Source organism: Kwoniella dendrophila, chromosome 4 (genome assembly GCF_036810415.1).
Source record: "Kwoniella dendrophila CBS 6074 chromosome 4, complete sequence".
In the NCBI taxonomy this organism is placed as follows: domain Eukaryota; kingdom Fungi; phylum Basidiomycota; class Tremellomycetes; order Tremellales; family Cryptococcaceae; genus Kwoniella; species Kwoniella dendrophila.
The window spans coordinates 513,999-532,784 of NC_089479.1; the positions used below are offsets into that span (position 1 = coordinate 513,999).

The 18,786-nt window shown below is 38.9% G+C and overlaps 6 protein-coding genes across 6 annotated transcripts; 5 read left to right on the forward strand and 1 right to left on the reverse strand.

The window, feature by feature from the left end:
• Positions 1 to 34: 34 nt before the first annotated feature.
• L201_003326 (uncharacterized protein) lies at positions 35 to 3,258 on the forward strand (the record flags this gene model as incomplete). Its single annotated transcript, XM_066219081.1, has 9 exons — positions 35 to 328; positions 409 to 755; positions 817 to 962; positions 1,019 to 1,088; positions 1,148 to 1,271; positions 1,328 to 1,460; positions 1,511 to 1,663; positions 1,716 to 2,317; positions 2,371 to 3,258. 9 exons carry the CDS (start codon positions 35 to 37, stop codon positions 3,256 to 3,258), a joined length of 2,757 nt encoding a protein of 918 aa, XP_066075178.1.
• A 1,427-nt stretch (positions 3,259 to 4,685) lies between these two features.
• L201_003327 (uncharacterized protein) lies at positions 4,686 to 7,184 on the forward strand (the record flags this gene model as incomplete). Its single annotated transcript, XM_066219082.1, has 7 exons — positions 4,686 to 4,781; positions 4,850 to 6,404; positions 6,464 to 6,522; positions 6,573 to 6,693; positions 6,752 to 6,818; positions 6,868 to 6,925; positions 6,984 to 7,184. 7 exons carry the CDS (start codon positions 4,686 to 4,688, stop codon positions 7,182 to 7,184), a joined length of 2,157 nt encoding a protein of 718 aa, XP_066075179.1.
• An 860-nt stretch (positions 7,185 to 8,044) lies between these two features.
• Positions 8,045 to 10,053, forward strand: L201_003328 (uncharacterized protein; the record flags this gene model as incomplete). Its single annotated transcript, XM_066219083.1, has 9 exons — positions 8,045 to 8,098; positions 8,156 to 8,248; positions 8,330 to 8,504; positions 8,582 to 8,831; positions 8,910 to 8,967; positions 9,025 to 9,059; positions 9,302 to 9,312; positions 9,391 to 9,836; positions 9,943 to 10,053. 9 exons carry the CDS (start codon positions 8,045 to 8,047, stop codon positions 10,051 to 10,053), a joined length of 1,233 nt encoding a protein of 410 aa, XP_066075180.1.
• A 554-nt stretch (positions 10,054 to 10,607) lies between these two features.
• On the forward strand, positions 10,608 to 12,310 carry L201_003329 (uncharacterized protein; the record flags this gene model as incomplete). The annotated part of the gene is made up of 4 exons (XM_066219084.1): positions 10,608 to 10,742; positions 10,823 to 11,086; positions 11,153 to 11,275; positions 11,345 to 12,310. 4 exons carry the CDS (start codon positions 10,608 to 10,610, stop codon positions 12,308 to 12,310), a joined length of 1,488 nt encoding a protein of 495 aa, XP_066075181.1.
• A 441-nt stretch (positions 12,311 to 12,751) lies between these two features.
• On the reverse strand, positions 12,752 to 16,687 carry L201_003330 (uncharacterized protein; the record flags this gene model as incomplete). The annotated part of the gene is made up of 14 exons (XM_066219085.1): positions 12,752 to 13,168; positions 13,235 to 13,300; positions 13,363 to 13,590; positions 13,655 to 13,729; positions 13,785 to 13,882; positions 13,937 to 14,412; positions 14,468 to 14,529; positions 14,582 to 14,728; positions 14,779 to 14,995; positions 15,054 to 15,168; positions 15,227 to 15,839; positions 15,894 to 15,931; positions 15,997 to 16,088; positions 16,149 to 16,687. The coding sequence occupies 14 exons, from the start codon at positions 16,685 to 16,687 to the stop codon at positions 12,752 to 12,754; spliced, it is 3,183 nt and encodes a 1,060-aa protein (XP_066075182.1).
• Positions 16,688 to 17,427: 740 nt separating this feature from the next.
• On the forward strand, positions 17,428 to 18,429 carry L201_003331 (uncharacterized protein; the record flags this gene model as incomplete). The annotated part of the gene is made up of 4 exons (XM_066219086.1): positions 17,428 to 17,436; positions 17,505 to 18,050; positions 18,138 to 18,270; positions 18,356 to 18,429. 4 exons carry the CDS (start codon positions 17,428 to 17,430, stop codon positions 18,427 to 18,429), a joined length of 762 nt encoding a protein of 253 aa, XP_066075183.1.
• Positions 18,430 to 18,786: the final 357 nt, after the last annotated feature.

Genomic DNA, 18,786 nt, shown 5'->3' on the forward strand with positions numbered 1-18,786 from the left:
ACGAACACAGCAAAGATACTTCTGATTTTTCAACATGGGTGGCTTCCATCCTTTTGAAGTGTCTGCTGCTCATTTGGCGTATACCTTCTTGGGAGGTTTCGTAGTTATATTTGGTATGCTTTCGTTATTCTTAAAAGAGAAATTATATATCGGTGAAGCACCCATAGCAACAGTTCTGGGTATCATTATTGGACCACATTGTTTAAAATTGTTTGATCCGTTAGGTTGGGCAAATGGTAAAGATGAAGTAGTAGATGAAATAACATTGGAAGTTACAAGAGTAGTAATCGCTATTTCAGTTTTTGCTGTAGGAGTTGAATTGCCAAAAGTAAGCCAAACGACCATTCAATCAATTCGCTTATTTTTACGGGACAGCTAACAAAATATTTTTTCCTTTGATCCATTTAGGCGTATATGAAAAGACATTGGAGATCACTAGCTTTCCTCTTAGGGCCAGGTATGATATGGGGATGGATGATTTCGGCTTTACTCATGTGGGCTTTAATACCAGGAGTTAATTTCTTAGGTGCATTAGTTATAGCAGCTGGTGTCACACCTACAGATCCAATTTTAGCTCAAGCTGTAGTGGGTGGTAAATTTGCAGATAAACATGTACCAACACATATTAGACACTTACTTTCAGCTGAATCCGGATGTAATGACGGTGCTGCTTTCCCTTTTTTATATATCGCTCTTTATTTAATGTTAGATAAAAGCTCAAAACATGCTGTAGGAGAATGGTTTTACATGACTTTGTGAGTAAATGTGGTTCCTTGTATCCTATATTGCTGACGTATACGGTGCTGTATATAATAGAGCGTATGAAATTGTTCTCGGTATCATAATCGGAATTGTTTTAGGTTTCTGTGCCAGGAAATTCATGAAGTTCGCAGAAAGGAAGAGACTGGTTGATAGACAATCTTATGTCGCGCAATATGTCAGTTTAGCTGTCTTGTCAATGGGTAAGTAAGGTTTCGCAAATTATCGAGATAAGACTTGTTTCTGATAGCTTCTTTAGGTATGACTGCTCTTCTCGGAAGTGACGATCTTCTTTGTGCTTTCGCCTGTGGTACTGCTTTTGCTTGGGAGTAAGTGATATGTATTCTTCTTTTCAATGACGGATCACGTGCTAATCTGATCTCTGCAGCGGTTACTTCAACAAAGCAACGGAAGATGCGGTCTTCTCGAACGTTATCGATTTACTGTTCAACTGTGCTGCCTTTATATACATCGGGGCAATCATACCTTTTGGAGAATGGAATGTACCCGATGTAAGTCATAACCCATAAACCCCCTTTTTGAAGCCACCGCTGATTTCTTATTCTAGCTTCGAGTCTGGAGATTGGTTGTTTTAGCTATTCTTATTCTTCTTGTCCGAAGGTTACCGGTCATTGTAGGCTTGTACAAGTTTATCCCGGATATCAAGACTTTCAGAGAAGCTATCTTCACCGGTTGGTTCGGTAAGTCGGTCATTGATAAGCAAAGGAGCCGTTGCTAATGCCTCCAATAGGTCCAATGGGAGTTGGAGCTATCTTCATCTCTACATTGGCCAGGACAAGTATTCCAGAACACGGCGTAGAGGGTCATCCTGAACAAGCAGAGCGAGTGAGAGAGGTTATAGGCCCAATCACCGCGTTTTTAGTCCTAACGTCTATCGTGTCTCGTAAGTGCTTTCAAATTGTATGATTCCGTATATTAAGCTGACATACCTGCAGATGGTCTTTCTATTCCTTTCTTCTCTCTCGGTCGTCGAGTCCACTCAATCACTTATACGAGATCTCGAGGCTTGTCTATGGACCAACGAGGAGACGAACCCGCTTGGACCACGCACGCACGACGTATTCAGCCGGGTCAACAAATTACTATTAATCGGGATGACGATCCAGAAGAAGGCGATATGGGAGTAATGAGAAGAGATACTATCAATGATGATTACAATAATGGTGAAAAGCTTGGATCACAGAATAGTGGAGGTAGTTCGAGCTCAAGAACTATGCCAGCGGGAGAAGAAATGGAAATGCAAGAAGCATATAAACCTTCTCGTCAGTCCCACCAACAGGAAGGACATGACGAAGAAAAGGCAGAATTAGGTCGAAGGGATTCAAGAGAGAGTAGAAGATCTAGAAGCAGTCGACATTCCCGAAGTAGTAGAAGGAGTTCACATGCAGAGGGTTCAGATGATGAACGAGAAAATGAGGAGGAAGAAGGTGACAGAGAAATTGACGATAAAGAAGGAGGATCAAGAACTCCACCCTTGGCCCAATACCGTGAAGGGCATCATCTGGTCATCGAAAGGAAGAAAAAGGGTACTGAAGAAGTAAGTACCAGAAATACAATATCGCATAGGTCTTTTACTAATGGTTCGCGCAGGTTGAAGTCCAGGTCATCCGTAATCATTTCCACGATGACAAACCTAGCGAGACCGATACTTTCAGTCATCCACACCGACTCAAGCATAGAGAATTGGATAAAATGCTCTCCATGTTACCCAAATCTCTGGAACATGCTACGTCGCACGTACGGGATGAAGGTAAAGAAGCTGTAGATCGACTCGGTTTAGGTCTTATGCGAGGAGGTCCAAGTACACCCAGTTTGGTAGAAACCTCTGAAGATCAACCAGAATTAACATTATCTAGACAAGATGAACGAGTTCAAGCTGAAGAAGAACAGGTGGCAGATGAAAATGAAGACGCTATATCTGAGACTGAAGATGACAGGTTGGGACCTATACATACTAGAATCCCGGCGATCAGAGTACACAAAGGTAGTGGTAGTAAAACGAAGAAGAAATCGATTGCATCGAGGTTATTCGGTAGAAAATCGAATGATTCAGAAAATAATTCTTCAAAGGCTGAAGAAGGTTTAGCAAAACCTGATTCATCATTATTATCACCAACTAGATCAAGATCAAGACCTATACCAATTGTCAGAGAACCATCACCTTCAAATAATGACAACGACGATGATGATTATGATTATGATAATGATGCACCACCTACAAGAACACCATATTCAGGATCATCAGGAAATGGAGTACCTTTAACTAGAACTTTAACAGCTAGAAGTTCAGCCATAAGATTTGCACCTGATGTTGAACCTTCAAGTGACACCGCACCCACAATCAGTAATTATGGGGCGAATGCACCTGGTTTTAAGAAAAATCCAAATTTATCAATGTTTAGATCAACTTCAATTCAATCACAAGGCGAAGGTGGTGGTCCAAGTGTATCTTTCGTTGAACCTGAAAAGAAAAGGTAGTTTTTGCTTCATGCCACGATCAAATATGTATAATATTCATTTCTAGGTATTCATTCGTTGATGCATTTTTTGGATTTCTAAATAATGATCTCTCGCTCTCGCGATTCGTTATACAATTTTTGCGATTGGAAGAAAGTACTACGGAAGCAGATAAAGATGCTGTGTTGCAGTCTAAATAAGGGATGTTCGGGGAATCTTGGCTCGTGTATCCAGAGTATATTATTATGGCTTGGTATGACGGAGTTAATGATTGAGCTAGGAACGGTTGTTTACAGCGACTATCGGAATAAGATTATACGAGTTTATATTAGGTTAGCGCGTTCGAGACTTTTGCTCTCGATGTAGCAAAGCTCGGATGTAAGCGGCAACAAAGAAGAAGATACATCATCAAGAAATTGATTGAACTTGACTTCTTTCCATTATCATTGTTAAATTATATTGATTCATTGCTTATCATATCATATACTGTATCACACATTGAAAGACGTACAAGGATGTCAACTTCACCAAAACCAAAAGCAGATTTGGTTGATCAACTACGTGAACTTGGTATATCGGAAAGATCGGCCCGTTACGCATTATCAGTATGTTCATATGTAGTTGGAATTGAAATGAAGAAAGGAATGATGAATAGGATTCAACTGACATTATGAGGATACTTGCTGTTATTTGCATTTAGAAAACTAAAAATGATATACACAAAGCTGCTAATTATGGTGAGTCTTTTTGTATTCGCTTTGACTCCCCTCCAGGTATATTTTGGATTTCTAGACTTTGGACTTTTCTGTTTAGCTTGTTGAGCGACCTTGGTAGTTCATCGCCCTGCTGTGCGATGCTGTTCAATCCCCCTTTATCGTTTTCACTTCTGACATGATCATGGATGCATAATCATGTTCCGGCCATGACAAACATGTAATCGTGCGCCCTCTCATATGGCTCAACCCCCTTTTTTTTCACTCGTACATTTGTTTGACAAGGTCCTTTGGGTTTATCATTTGTTTACCCTTCATCCTATAACTTCCGAGTTCGACCTCAAAAATCATATTTTTTTCCACGACTGATAAGCTTCTTATCCTTATCCATATTCATCATTCACAAAGGACTCACGTTTATATCTCTAAATGAACGTATGAACGTTTCTTCTAATGCTTTCTATTCTCGATTCTTCCATTAACATTCATTATTTTTGGTTTTAATCCTTTCTTTGCACAGTTGAGAGTCGTTATATTACAATCAGTCGATATTAAAACGCCAAGAATTACGTGTGCTGACAATCAAATCTTTTCAAAATAATTTCATACGCTGTGGACATTCCTTTCATTCATTGAAACTTTATAATTAATATCAATATCAATAACGATCTCACAACCTCAAATCTCATCTATAACTATTCTAAACCAAATCGGATTACTCATAATCACATTACAATGGCACCGTTATCTCGGTCATACTCGTTACCCGTCTCTCTCTCAAATCCCGTATCTCGTCTCAAAGCCTTAAGTGGAGCTGCGAGCAGAGACGAGGTAAGTCCTTCCCTGTCTTTCTTAATCACACATCGCCACCAAAGCTAACTTCCTGAACTCCCCAATAGGTAAGCAAGAAGAATTTTTCTCATAATCTCTCAAAGATTACTTCACACACTTCTCCTCTCGGTGTCGTTATCGAGGGGAGACCTTCATCTTCCTCCACCTATGCCAAACCTTCGCCAGAAAGTAGCTTTTCGGATCTAGGCGCCTCGGATAGCTCAGTGGAATCTCCTCCCAAACATTCTTCACCGTATAACCCTCATAAAAGGTGGAGTTTGTCGCACAAGATAAAAAAGACGTTATCAATTGATATGTCTCGAAAGACTAGTAACGAGGGTCTAGGTTTGGAAGGAATAGAGACTGCTCCTTTGGGTCAAGGAAGAGGTAGAGGAAGGTCCCAAAAGCCGAAGAACGTGAAAATAAAGGGAAAAGAAAAAGAGAAAGAACAAACGCTAACTAGTATTCCCCCTAATCAATCATTTTCTCCTCCGATCACCCCTTCATCACACGACGATCAGGCATCAAATTTGATTCTTGGCGCAATTGATCGAGGAAGACCAACAGGCTCAATTTCACCAAGTAGTTCAGCTACTGACCTTAACAAACGATCAAGTGGAGCTTTCGCAGCTTTAGGCTTGAAAGCAGCATCGATTGGACTGGCAACTCCTCAACGATCTACTGAAGATCACTCACATGAAGCCGCTCCGGCAATAACATCAAATTCCAAAGCGTCTTTCCTTCAACCCTCCAAACCTGTTGGAGGCAGTTCGTCAAGAGGACCTAGAGCTCCTTCACCTTTCTTCCGTGCCAGGAAATCCAGAGAACAAGCACGAGAAAGAGAGAAGAGTCCAGAGGTTAAAGCTCTGAAGAAGGATAATTATGGTGCAGAATCAGAAGTTGAACCTGAAACGGAAGCAGAATCGGTTGGTGGTGCACCCAAAAAGTACAGACCTCAAGCTTCAGCATACGAGGTCGACAGCGCTTCTGATTCTGCATCGGACTCTGACATCGACTCTCACTCTGGGGACGATGAAGGTTACGATGATATAATAGATGAAGATGGAGAAGTGATATTTGATGAAGAAACTGAAAAGAATACAGAAGCCAATGCGTACTTTTTTGAAGGCGACGCAGCTGGATTAGGAGGTAGAGCAGCTACAAGTATACCTGTAGATGGGGAAGAAAAAGGTGAAATTGAAGATCCAGAAGTACCTAAAATGTCACCTAGAGAAGAAGATGATAATAGAAGCGAATTAGATTACTTTGGTGAAGAAGTTGAGCAAGATCCATTAGGTGAAGGACCAAATGTTGTTGTTCCACCACAATCATTGTACCAGACTGCTTCTTTACATCAACAACCTAAAAGAAAAAAGTCACTTAAATCAGGAATAGAATTGGTAACTTCCAGGCCAACCTTTGCAAGAGATCGATGCACGATCACTCTCACCCATGGAGAACCTGATGAAGCGTTAGAATTGAGTGGAAAGAGATTGAGAAGATATGTCGTCCTAAGTGATTTAAGTGAGGAAAGTCGTTATGCAGTAGAATGGGCTATAGGTACTGTTGCTCGAGATGGTGATGAACTGTTCTTGATCTCGGTTAAAGAGGAGGAAGGTAAAGGTGAGTTGTCAATATTATGTCCCATCCGGGCATATAGCTTATACAAGAAATGATTCTAGTCGATCCTAAATCATGGTCAAATTCGGATCGAGCACAGAAGCTCCGTGTCCAAAAAGAGGTAAGCTCTTATATGACCGTGGTCACCAATTTGTACTAACATGGTGACAGCGACAAACTACCGCTCTTTTACTGGTAAAACAAGTTACTGGATTACTGCAAAGAACTCGATTAAATATAACCGTAACATGTCAATTTGTGCATGCTAAAAACGCCAGACATATGTTGTTAGGTGAGTCTCGCAATGGCTCTCTGCCCAATCGATGATATAGCTGACATGATTACTACAGATCTTATTGACTTCCTTGAACCGACTATGGTCATCGTCGGTTCTCGAGGTTTAGGTAAACTCCAAGGGTAAGTGCCTTGGTACGAAGTGGATGGGTTACGGCTGATTGGTCTGTAGTATTTTACTGGGTTCTACTTCGCACTATCTGGTACAAAAATCATCGGTTCCCGTTATGGTACGTTTCGTTGTGCATTTTGTCTCGCTTCATTGCTAATATTGCTATCGTTTCATAGGTCGCGAGAAGACGTCTCCAACGACCAATGCGAAAAACCAATCCAGCTAATCTTAGACATTCACCTAGAGTCAGTCTCGCTTCCGCAAGTATTGAAAAGACGGCATCAAGTAAACAGGAAGATGAAGTCATGGATGTTGCTGAATCTGAGAAGGAGGAAGGCAAGAGTACAACCACAAACGTTTCTGATACTCCGGCTTAGAAGATACCATATATGTGGAAATAAGGGTAAAGAGAGTCCGATGTATAAGATAAAGATCTGGTTGTCCGTTCAAATAATGGAAGAGATGTTCATGTATTGATGTTTGACAGTTGTATAAAGTATATTCGCTCGTTATATTATATTATTATCTCACCAGTCGGATGCAAATTATTATATCAGTATAGATTGCGGACATGCTTATTGTTGACCTCATATTTTCGGTAAAATTCTTATTCTCTTCGGAGTAATGCTACTTGACTTCACCTTTTACCCATACAGGGACGTGTGTTTCAAAGTTGAAAAGATATGGTGTAGATGTTGTATGCAAATTAGCAACAACACACCACACAGACACCTATGTACACAATCAAACGGACATCTACCTTTTCCTCTAACAGATAACAAAGTCCGTCCTTTATACAGTTTGGATATTTTATAGTTGTTGTCTTTCTCCTTTGCTGAAAGTATGATAATGACACCAAAAACTCTCCTTCGAGTGCCTTTGATTGCTTCATGTCGGTGCTAAGATTTATTAGTGCCTTTTTATCACTGATCACGTACAATGTGATTTTATTGTATGGAGTAGCGGAGTGATCGGATCACAAAATCAAGTGGTTATCTGAGGAATGAGCATGTACAGTCCAGTACTGTATATATAGATACTTCACCCTTCAAGATGAGATAGACATCATGACCCATTCTCAAAATCCTTTTTGTTTCTCAACTATACGTATATATATATATCAGGTAGAGCAATCATCTTTGTATTCGACGATTATCTTTTAAACTTTTCAATATTTCGTTACGAGTCGTATCCTCCTCCCTGAGCGATTTCTATATACAGTAACGAGGAATTCAAGATGGCTACCACAGTAGATTGCGATATCAATGCTGCCTTTGTGCTAAGTACAACAGTGAGTTTGATGTTCCATCTCTGTTTTAATAGACTAATTAACTGAATTCGGAAACAGGCTTTAGGATTTACTTTACATCACACATATAAATTTGATAGATGTAAATGCCTTCTACCAAATAAGAAAGAATGGTTTAGAGTATTACTGACTGTAAGTTGATGTCAAGCTTTCCCTAATGTACATCAGCATCATTTGAGTATGCTGATTGACCTGTTACTGGATGATAAATAGTGGATGTTACTCGGCTCCACTTTGATGATCATAGGCTGGTCTTTAGGTTGGACAATAATCAAGTATCGTCTGGGCTGGATGATGATACCGGATATAGGTTATATGCCAGTACCTTCGGCATTATTTGAACAGAAATACGTGGATGCCAATGTCCCATTAATGGTTTTATTCAATTGTAAGTGATAAACATTGTAAGTTTCTATGACTATCCATTCTAACTTGGTGTGATCTTTTTTCTTGGTTTACGTTCAGGGGCATTTTCAATTCAAGCTTCTCTAAACGCTGAAGAAGGTTTATATTGGTATCATTTGATGAGAGCAGTTAAAAAACCAAAATCATCTAAATCTTGGTTAACTTCAAGATTTTTCTATATCTGGATTATCATTACTGTCATAACAACTGGTTTACAATCTGGTATAAGTTGGTTACATACAGGTAAATTTGATTTAGATCAACAAATGGTCAAAACTATGATGGTTCATGGTATAATTGAATTTCTTGAGTATGAAGAATAGATATTTTCCTTTAGAGTAGTAGTTATCATTTTTGCTTAAAGTAAAATGGTTATTCGATATTCTAGCGTTATGACTTCATCTTTAATTGTAATTTGGAAATTTTCACCTTTTCTAGCTGATGTTGTCAGTACTTTATCCTAATCCTTGCACAGTTGAGTAGTTAAGCTGAAATGTACACAGAAAGCATCGGGTGCTGGACCAGAAGTTCGATCAAGGTTAGTGGATTTGCCATCCCAGTTTTGTCAACGTTAATTAATCTCATATCGCCTCTAGAGGCAAACAAAATTCGTACTTTCTTCCGAGCTTTATTCTCTATCTCCTTAATTATTCTTGGCGTTGATGGTATGACTGAAGCCAAAGTTATCAATATGAACCCGTAAGTTGAACTTCATTCTGAATAGGTATCTATTTAGTAAAATACTGATTATATAATATGACTCGATGATGTTAAATATAGACTGGCAAATGGTTAGTACAAGATTTCTTCCGAAAACAATTGCACTCATAATCCCAGGCTGATTTGGGTTCTGTTTTCCCTAACATTAGATCTTCTATCACAAATAATCTTTGGCTCATTCTTCTTCATTTTGATTATATCCACCATTTTATATTTACCTAGAAATTGGGCACCTGAGAATGGACCACGTAAAAATCGAGTAATGGTTAATCAACCTAATCAAGAACAAAGAGCAGTAAGAGAAGAAGGATTTGACGGATTCGAAGGATCAAACATTGCAACTGGAATTGCGTTGATGTCATTATTGAGAGAAGGTGGTCAATGGGATAACGATGATGATTTGAGGCATGATAGAAGGGTATCACGAATTGATGAAAATGGAGATAATGAAAGTAGTCGTACGACAGTACACCACGAATCAACTCAGAATCTTGTAGATGATAAGGATAACCATACCTGGTCGAAGAATTCACTCAAGAAACAACCTAGTTGGGAATCTGCAGCTACAGAGTTAGGTTTAGGTACACCATTAGCTGTGAGTTGAAGTGTCTTGATTTTGGCGATTTTGGGGTCATTAAATAGTATAATTGCGAATACTGATGATTTTGATGGGCCTTTTTGGATGATGTGATATTTGATAGCTTGAAAATTTCACTTCGCCTATATCTGTTCATTCAGCTGAAACGGCATCTCCAACTGAAATCAAGATCCGAGTTGATCGGCAAGTGATCTGTGATAATGATATAGTATGAAAATGAGTTGGTGCATAAGAGGGTGATATTGGGTGTTTGATTCTAGCGTAATTTATTTGGCCGAGTACCGAATACCGGATCTTGGTGATTTTGATCTTTGTAGATAGCGATGACGATGATTGATTAAATAGATACCTAGATATATATCTCATCTTGTTTTTTGGGTCCTTTGTCACGATGAATTGCTCAATCAGTATCATATATTTCTTTCAATTTGATCACGCAATCATACTTATTTGCATATCGTAAAAGATGGGAAATCATGCAAAAGCAGCGGGGAGAAAGGAATGATCACATGAGTGATTGTTTATCAACATTAACGAGATTCGGTCATGTATGACTAAGTTATATAAGCAAGAGATGACATAACTATACCCGAATTATCTCTTCTTCCATCATTTCTATGTTCAAGCTACATTCATCCAGTGAATATCTCTTTTCCGGTCTGGTTTCCGTCTGTACATCCCTTCCCCCCCGCTCCCTCTTAGTCACTGGATATAAGGACATTGTTTAGTAGTCTTAGTGTTCATTTCCTCCACTTGACATTCCTCAACATGCCTAGACATGATCATTTCTCAACTCGATCCATTCACGTCGGATCTGACCCTGATCCCACAACTGGAGCTGTAGTACCTAGCTTGAGTGTAGCTACTACATTTATGCAAGATGGAGTTGGTAAACTTCGATCGGTAAGTCAACAATCATTCATCCTACCTTTAAATTTGTTTATCTCAATCGCTAAACTTGAACTATCAATGTTGGACTACAGGGAGGATTCGAATATTCCAGATCAGCTAATCCAACTAGATCAGCATTAGAATCACTGTTAACTTCGCTTGAAACTTGTCCAACTGATACAGTTTCAGAAGATGCAAGACATGATATATCAGGTGGTGAAAGCTTAGTTTTCTCTTCAGGTTCAGCTGCAACTGCTGCTATTGCACATTGGGTGACTTTGACTGAAGAAGAAGGTGGTGCAGGTGGTAGAGATGGCAAAGGACATGGTGGTCATGTTTTAGCTGTTAATGATGTTGTAAGTAATACCATCTTTACGAATAGGTCCAGTATAATAATTGCTGAACATGATTGTGTTTTTCAGTATGGCGGTACAGCTAGATATCTCGCTAGAGCAAGTAGACCAACAGGATTAGAAGTCACCTTCTTAAATATGGAGAAAGCTGGCGAACAAGGTATTAGAGAAGCTATCAGACCAGATACTAAGGTGAGTTTTCAGACAACCCGAGGTTCCGGTCATTAGATTGACCTTTACTAATATCATGTCATCGGACAGTTAATCTGGCTAGAATTACCAACAAATCCACTCCTACTTGTTCCACCTGTACGATTGATATCAGATATCGTCAACTCCTTACCTTCAGAGACTAGACCTTTGATTTTAGTTGATACCACATTTCTATCACCATTTTATTTTACACCATTAATTGCGTCAAATGGCGATCAACATCCATTAGCTGATATAACATTATCTTCATTATCAAAATATTCTTCTGGACATTCAGATATAATTTTAGGTAGTTTAACAATATCACCAAAAACCAACCAACTCAGACCAACTCTATTAAAAGGTTTGAGATTTTTACAAAATTCAATGGGAGCATCAGCTTCACCGAGAGATTGTCATTTATTAATTAGAAGTATAAAAACTTTATCAGTTAGAATGTTAAAACATGGTTTAAATGCTTTAAGAATTTCAAATTGGTTATCAATTACCGCAACTAAAGATTTAAATTATGTAGAAAGAGTTAGATATCCTGGATTAAAATCTGATGAATCATTTAAATACGTTCAAGATTTGATTTCAAAAAATGCTAAAAAAGAATTACAATTTTTAGGTTGGAAATTTCCTTTCCAACACAAGCCTTCTTCAACAACAACTTCTTCTTCTGAGAATGAGAAGCAAGGAGAAGTTGTTGATGATGAAAATAGTTTAGAATATACAAGAAATTTAGGTATACCATTTGGTGGTATGATTACATTTGCAATTAAAAATGCGACTTCAGAACAAGCTGAAAAATTTTGTACTTCTTTAAGAATTCCTATTTTAGCTGAATCTTTAGGTGGTGTTGAAAGTTTAGTTGAAATTCCTTATGGTATGACACATTCTGGCTTACCAAAAGAAACTTTGAAAGAATTACAAATTACACCTAATTTGATTAGGTTAAGTGTCGGTATTGAAGATTATGATGATTTGATTGAAGATATCGAACAAGCTTTGAAAATTGCTTTATCATCTTAGTAATTAATAATAATGAAGCATGTGAAGGAATCAACGAACGTAGTCAACTCTTTCATCAAGAATAGATAGTATAGGAGATGGATTTTGTCAATATATAGAGATCCTCAGGTAATCGGGAAAACTTTGAACGAAAAAATAGTAACGAAAGCGTCAAAATTGTAAATAGGATCTGTCAACATGTTTCATCCCCATTTGTATAATTGTCTTGAAATAGAGGTCAACCTCTCTTTGTATATACAGCATGTATGGCGTTATGTGTCAAATAATTGCAGCGAATATCCGCAACTTCGTAACGTGATTAACGGAGCAGTGAACGATACATGAGCATAAGTTGCATGATACCTGCTTTTAACTGTATTTACCAATATGAGCCATGTGAATTTGCAATTTGCATAGGTTCTAACACCTTAATAACTCTTGTTGTTGTTCGTCTATATCATTTCATTTCTCTTCTTCACTCTCTTCACCACTTTCCTCTCCACTTGCACTTTCCATCTCAACATCAGAATCTTCGTCACCTTTAATAATAGGTAATTCTTTCTGTTCAATATCAAAACCTAACTTTTCGAAACCTGCTTTGACTTCATGTAATTTTGATGATGACACACTAACTGAACCAATCGTATAATCAGGATTGAATAAAGGTGAAAAGTATTTTTCAATTACATTTTGAATATCTTGTAATGTAATTGAAGGTAATTTCTTCAAGAATTCTTGATCATAATTCTTTCCTATACCTTTTAGAATTTCATTTAAATATGCTGTACTTGCTGCACCTAAAATAGTTTCTGATCTTCTAGCATAATCATATGTCATACTTGATCTCGCTCCATCAACTATATCTTGATCAAGTTTGATCTATAAATTGCAAGTGCAATTGCGTGGTTAGTGATAGATTGACAACATTACGATATCGTCACTTACACTACCATCAACCAAACCTCGCATAATCTTACCAGCAGCTTCGTAAGCTAACATGGCATTTGGACTCTGTTGAAAGGCAAAGGGCATCAGCTTGATGTCGGGCATTTCGAAGCTATAAGCTGACTTACTCGGTATACTGTAAACCCAACTAATCCAGGCTCGGGATAGACAGCGACATTGGCGCCATAAGCCAAACCACTTCCTCTAATAGATTTCCAAAGGTAACTCTCCATAGCGTTCAAGATAGATGCAGCCAGCCTCAAAGCAGGTAAGTCGGGATGATCGTATCCAGCTGGACCTTTAGCGAAATGTTGTGAATATGATCCTTCGATTGCAGGCATAGGAACGATAATGCACTAATATAAAAGACAGTCGTCAACATGAATTACCAGATTCCTATTGATGGTGGAGGTTATTCACTTTTTTAGCAGGGTTTTTTCCGAGCTCGGTAAGAGTTTGAAGCGAAGTCGAAAGAGGAGCGAGGGGTTTAGCCTCCTAAAACACGATGTAAGCATAAGATGTTTATCCGTTCTTTTAAGACGCTACTGACTTTGATAGGGAGGAAAGATCGCTGTAAGACTGATCGAGGTTTATCCAGACTAAGCACATCACCCATGACTGACACTCTCATCTTGCTAGAATCGAGTACTATTGCGTTGTCATTAGCCAGACCCTTTTTTTCATCCGCTATAAACAACATACAATGGGCTCGCAATTCCTCTAAAGCTTTGATAACAGTGTCAGGTTCTTTTTCCAACAATTCAGCAGCTTTAGGGATAAATTCCAATTTATTGAGAGTATCACAATTTTGAGAAGCAGATTTGGAATCATCGTATGTCAGTTTGTTGGCCCAAGCTACTGCTATAGTGGAACCATCTCTCTTTTCCTGTGGAAGTTCTTGTAAAAGTCTAGCCACTATGACAGAAAGTCGCTCTTTGGTAAAGATAGCTCCTGTAACGAGATCTCTTATCCATGCTACCGCCTCTTCGTATTGCTTAGTCTGTACTTTCAAGCTAACACACAAAACTTCAGCGAAACTTCCTCTGAACTCGAAGTGGGTCTGTTGAGAAACGGTCAAATCGTTGAGCTGGTTCACCACTTCCTCATGCGAAAGAACTGTACCATCTGCCCGTTTCACACCAAGACTGAAAAGAGCGTTGGTAAGGAGATTGATGTAGCTGTATTTTGCATGTCAATAAGAACAGCCATTTCTTTTGTGTAAGCCCTACTTACGGAGCGAGGTGCGAAGGAAGACCGAAAGTATCGAAAAGAGCAGTCACAACGACAAAGTTTGACTACCAAGGTCTGTAAGCTACGATTTTGGGATGGGAGAAAGGAGAAGCTCACTTTGACATGCGAGAAGTGAGCTTGATAAGGAAGATCAATACCATCGGCATCAACATGCTTTTGTACTTCTCCGTTATCAACTTTCGCCTGTTGTCCCTTAGCGTTGTTGATAGCAGTCTCTACAGGTACCCAAGAAATACCGGATGGCTAGACTGTTTATCAGCATACAAACCCTTGGAATTGCAAGCAGGACTCACATCAGTTATAGGGAAGTTTGAGATCATTTCTGAAGGGGGCGGTATATCGCTTTGCTTTTTAGCATCGTCAACTTTCTTTTCTAATTCTTTGAGCTTTTCTTCCCCAAGTTCGGCCTTTCGTTTCTCCACTCTTTCTTTCTCGTCTTTCTCGATCTTTTCTGATAAAGCCGCGGAAGGTTTACCGATGATGGTTATAGAAGATGCTGACACGTAATATCTTAAGCAAAAGAATCAGCTTATGTTTGAATTTCGCAAAGATCAAAGCTGAGACCCACTTGTCAAGAAGAGAGATCCAATCTTCAGCTTTCCATGATTCAAGCACTTCATAATCCTTCAGATCCTCGAAAGCGACTGGCAAATCTTTCCCATCTCTATCACCATATAAGAAGTCTATAATGAGGCGTTTCAGCTAAACGAGGTTCAATAAGATTGAGATTGCTGGGCTCACCTCCGATAACAGCATCAGCCAAAACATCAGTTGCTCTGCTCTCCATATAATCCAATAATTTCCGTTTATCTCTTCTCAACACTCTACCCATTCGTTCCATATCGATACCTTCTTCCTGGACTGTTTTCGCTAATTTGTCTTTGAGTTTGTCTCCTATTGATTGGAGGTGTTTTGAAGGTACATCGGAGATATCAACTTGAAGTTCATTATGATTTACTCTGTCTGAAGAATAGAAACTGATAGAAGTGCAGAAGGGTTTGGCGATTTCGATGAATTCCTTCGACAATGGTGAAGTGGCTGATACTGATAAATAGTTAGTAAGAATTTTGATTGCTGTATTTGTGAAATAGTCCATGGGTGAAGGACCTAAATAAGTTAAAGAGACTTCTCCAACTGATTCATCTTCTTCCATAAATTCAACTACTTTAGTGACTGATTCTGGTATACCTAATTTATGGGACGTAGTGGTTTCGACAAACGGTCTTTGCCAGTCTTCTGGTGGTGCGACCACAGGTTGACCTTTGCGTTGTTCCAATATCAAAGGATCTACTTGATGGTTCAATACTTCGAAAAGCTCGGGTATAGGTACAGCCCCGTCGATCACAAGACATAGCTAATATCCAAGATAAGCTATTCAATCAACGACTGATGTAGAGAGTTAGCTTACGTTATAAGGCTGATAATATTTTCCATGGTAATCTCGGACTAAGGGTTCTCGTAAGCATATGTATCACGACTGCTCCCGTCTAAGCCTCTAGAAGAAAACTTACTCTGCTGAGCGGTCAATACCCGCAATTTGTGTAACAGACCACCAGTCTCACTTCTGTAAGCTGATGAAGGTGGATAGAGAGTCCTTTGCGCTCTATTTGTCACAAAGATAGGTTACTTTCGCATTGCGAGGAGTATGGTACAGATAACTCACTCTAAAGCCATTAAATCACCTGAAGTATTCTCTCTACCTTGCATTTCACTATAAACTACACCTGAATCTTCACCTTGACCATTGATATGATAAACTTCAGTCACGAAACCTGAATCATCTATAGTTGGATGTAAAATATGATCAACATAAACAGGTAACATCTTTAAAAAACCTTCACTTCCAGCTGTTGCAATTGTATATGCAGTATGATCATTTGCTGTCCAAGCATTTGTACCATTACTTCCTGCTCTATTTGCTAATTGATCTAAGACACCTTTATATGGATATTTCTTTGAACCTAAAAAGATCAAATGTTCTAATGTATGTGGTCTACCTGTATCATCAAAAATTTCTGAAGCAATTGCAAAATATCCATTTGTGATTGGTGCTTGATGACTACCTAGTACAACTGTTAATCCTGTTTTTTCACTTCTCCATTTAGATATAGTTATAGGAGCATATTTGATTGGGAAGGATTGTAAAAGCTTGAATGATCCATAATCCTTCGCATCAATTTTTGTTGAGTCGGTAGAAGCCATTCTGAAAGATCGGTTGCAGAATTGAGTGTATTTGGGAAATGTGATTGAACTCGATTTGAGGGCTTGCTTATATTGTTGAGATAAGCTTGACCGCGAGAGTAGACGAAAGGAAATCATAGGCTAATCCCTTGTCAACTTAATCTATGTCTCGCCTGATGTATTGATCAAAGAAGTATAGAATATTGCAGGAAGAAGAATGAAATTCAGAATGATCAAAGCGAGGTATGTGGTTTATGAACGCTGAGACAGTTAGTTACCGGTTAAATTCCGTATCAAGCGCTTTCCCACGATGATAGGAAGAATGAACAGCATAGACGGCTTCAACAAGGTTACATCACTATGGTCTATCCTGTTCTCGCCAATGACCACTCGATAACCGATTAATCTCGATGTAATAAGCCTGTTTTTGATGCAGCTTTCGATGACATATCATCTCTGATGGTTTGGCAGGATGCATAGAGACTTGTGATGCATAATCACTGATCTTTCAATTAATTTACAAAAAAATGGGATAGACGTTATAGGCTATAACGTCTCAAAGAGGACGCCATGATGAGGGAGCTGTGGCGGCCAACGCCGCACAAAGGATCAAACAAATAATCGTAAGCTGATTATTGGGTGGCAAGTTGTAAGCAAAATAAGATGTGCTTCTGTACATTTCACCTTGCAAACTGATAAAGATTAATCACTAAAAATCGATTACTTCGACAGACCGGCAAGTCACTGTAGACCAAGGAAAGATGTCATGGGTTAGTCTTAGATTCATAGTTTTGGCAGCTTGTTCGTTGCTCAAGCTAATCACGCGTATGTAATATAGCTTGTACCTTCACTACCTACTTGGGCTAGAGCGACACCAGCTTCTTCGTCAAGTATAGTTACATCATCTGTACCGCAGATATCCAATGAAAACGGGGATCAAGATCAGGAAGAAGATATAGATGCACCACCGCCATTTCCGTTACTTGAATCGCATCAGAGATCTTCTGCTCCTGCTGCACCATCCTTCTCCTTGGCACCGCCTTCTCCACCGAAATCGAAATCGGTTGATGAGGATGACGAGCCTCCATCGGATTTGAATATAGCAATAGTTGATGCTCCTCTAGGTAATATGCAACCACCTCCATCGACAACTAAAAAACCAAATTTTGGTATACAGAAAGGTGGTGAAGATACTTCATTATCGATAAATGTGAATGGGAATAAGCTAGAAGAAACGAAGAAAGAACCAGCGAAGAAGAAAAGAGCAAAGGTCGCTTTGACACCAGGACATTCTGCTTTAGATTGGGCAAGGTTGACTTCTAGTGGGGAAGATTTGAGAGGTGTACAAGGTTTTCAGAGGGTTACTTTAGCTGAATTGAAGGAGGTAAGCAAACCTGCATAACCAAAAACGAAGGAGATATTCGAGAACATCATTTTGAGCTAAAGCTAACTCGTTACTTTTCGCGATTAGCATAACACACCTGATGATGCCTGGTCAGCATTCAATGGTATGGTTTATAATATAACACCTTATCTACCATTTCATCCAGGAGGTGAAGATGAATTGATGCGTGTAGCAGGGAGGGATGGAACCAAACTTTTCAGTATGTTTGAAATTCCAAAGATTAACTATTTCCGTCTTCTAAGTCTCAGTTGAACTAATATGGCTCATTCAATCTTGATTTGTAGTGCTTACGCATTCTTGGGTAAATTTAGACTTCATGATGAAAGAGTGTCTGGTCGGTGTATTGGTTAGAGGATAGATCCAATTTGGGAATCCATTTTTATCCTGTTGTAATAAACAAATAGACTACATAGATCATTTGTGTCATTCATAGCATAGCATGCAATACTCTGTATATCTACCAGAATGTGATAAGCCAGACAGATTAAGATATATACTATGAATTGTACTTAGCTGTAAAAATCATAAATCCTCAGACGCGTCGGTTCGAAAATCAAAAATCAAAATCGACAACGAACGTCATATGGACTTATGGTTTCAGCTTTGTTCGTTCGCATATCATAGTGAGAGATAATACTCGCTTGCCAAAACTTATTCTTACATCTTTGAGAGGTATCAGACTATGCTCATCTGATACTCATTCAGTACCCCAAAT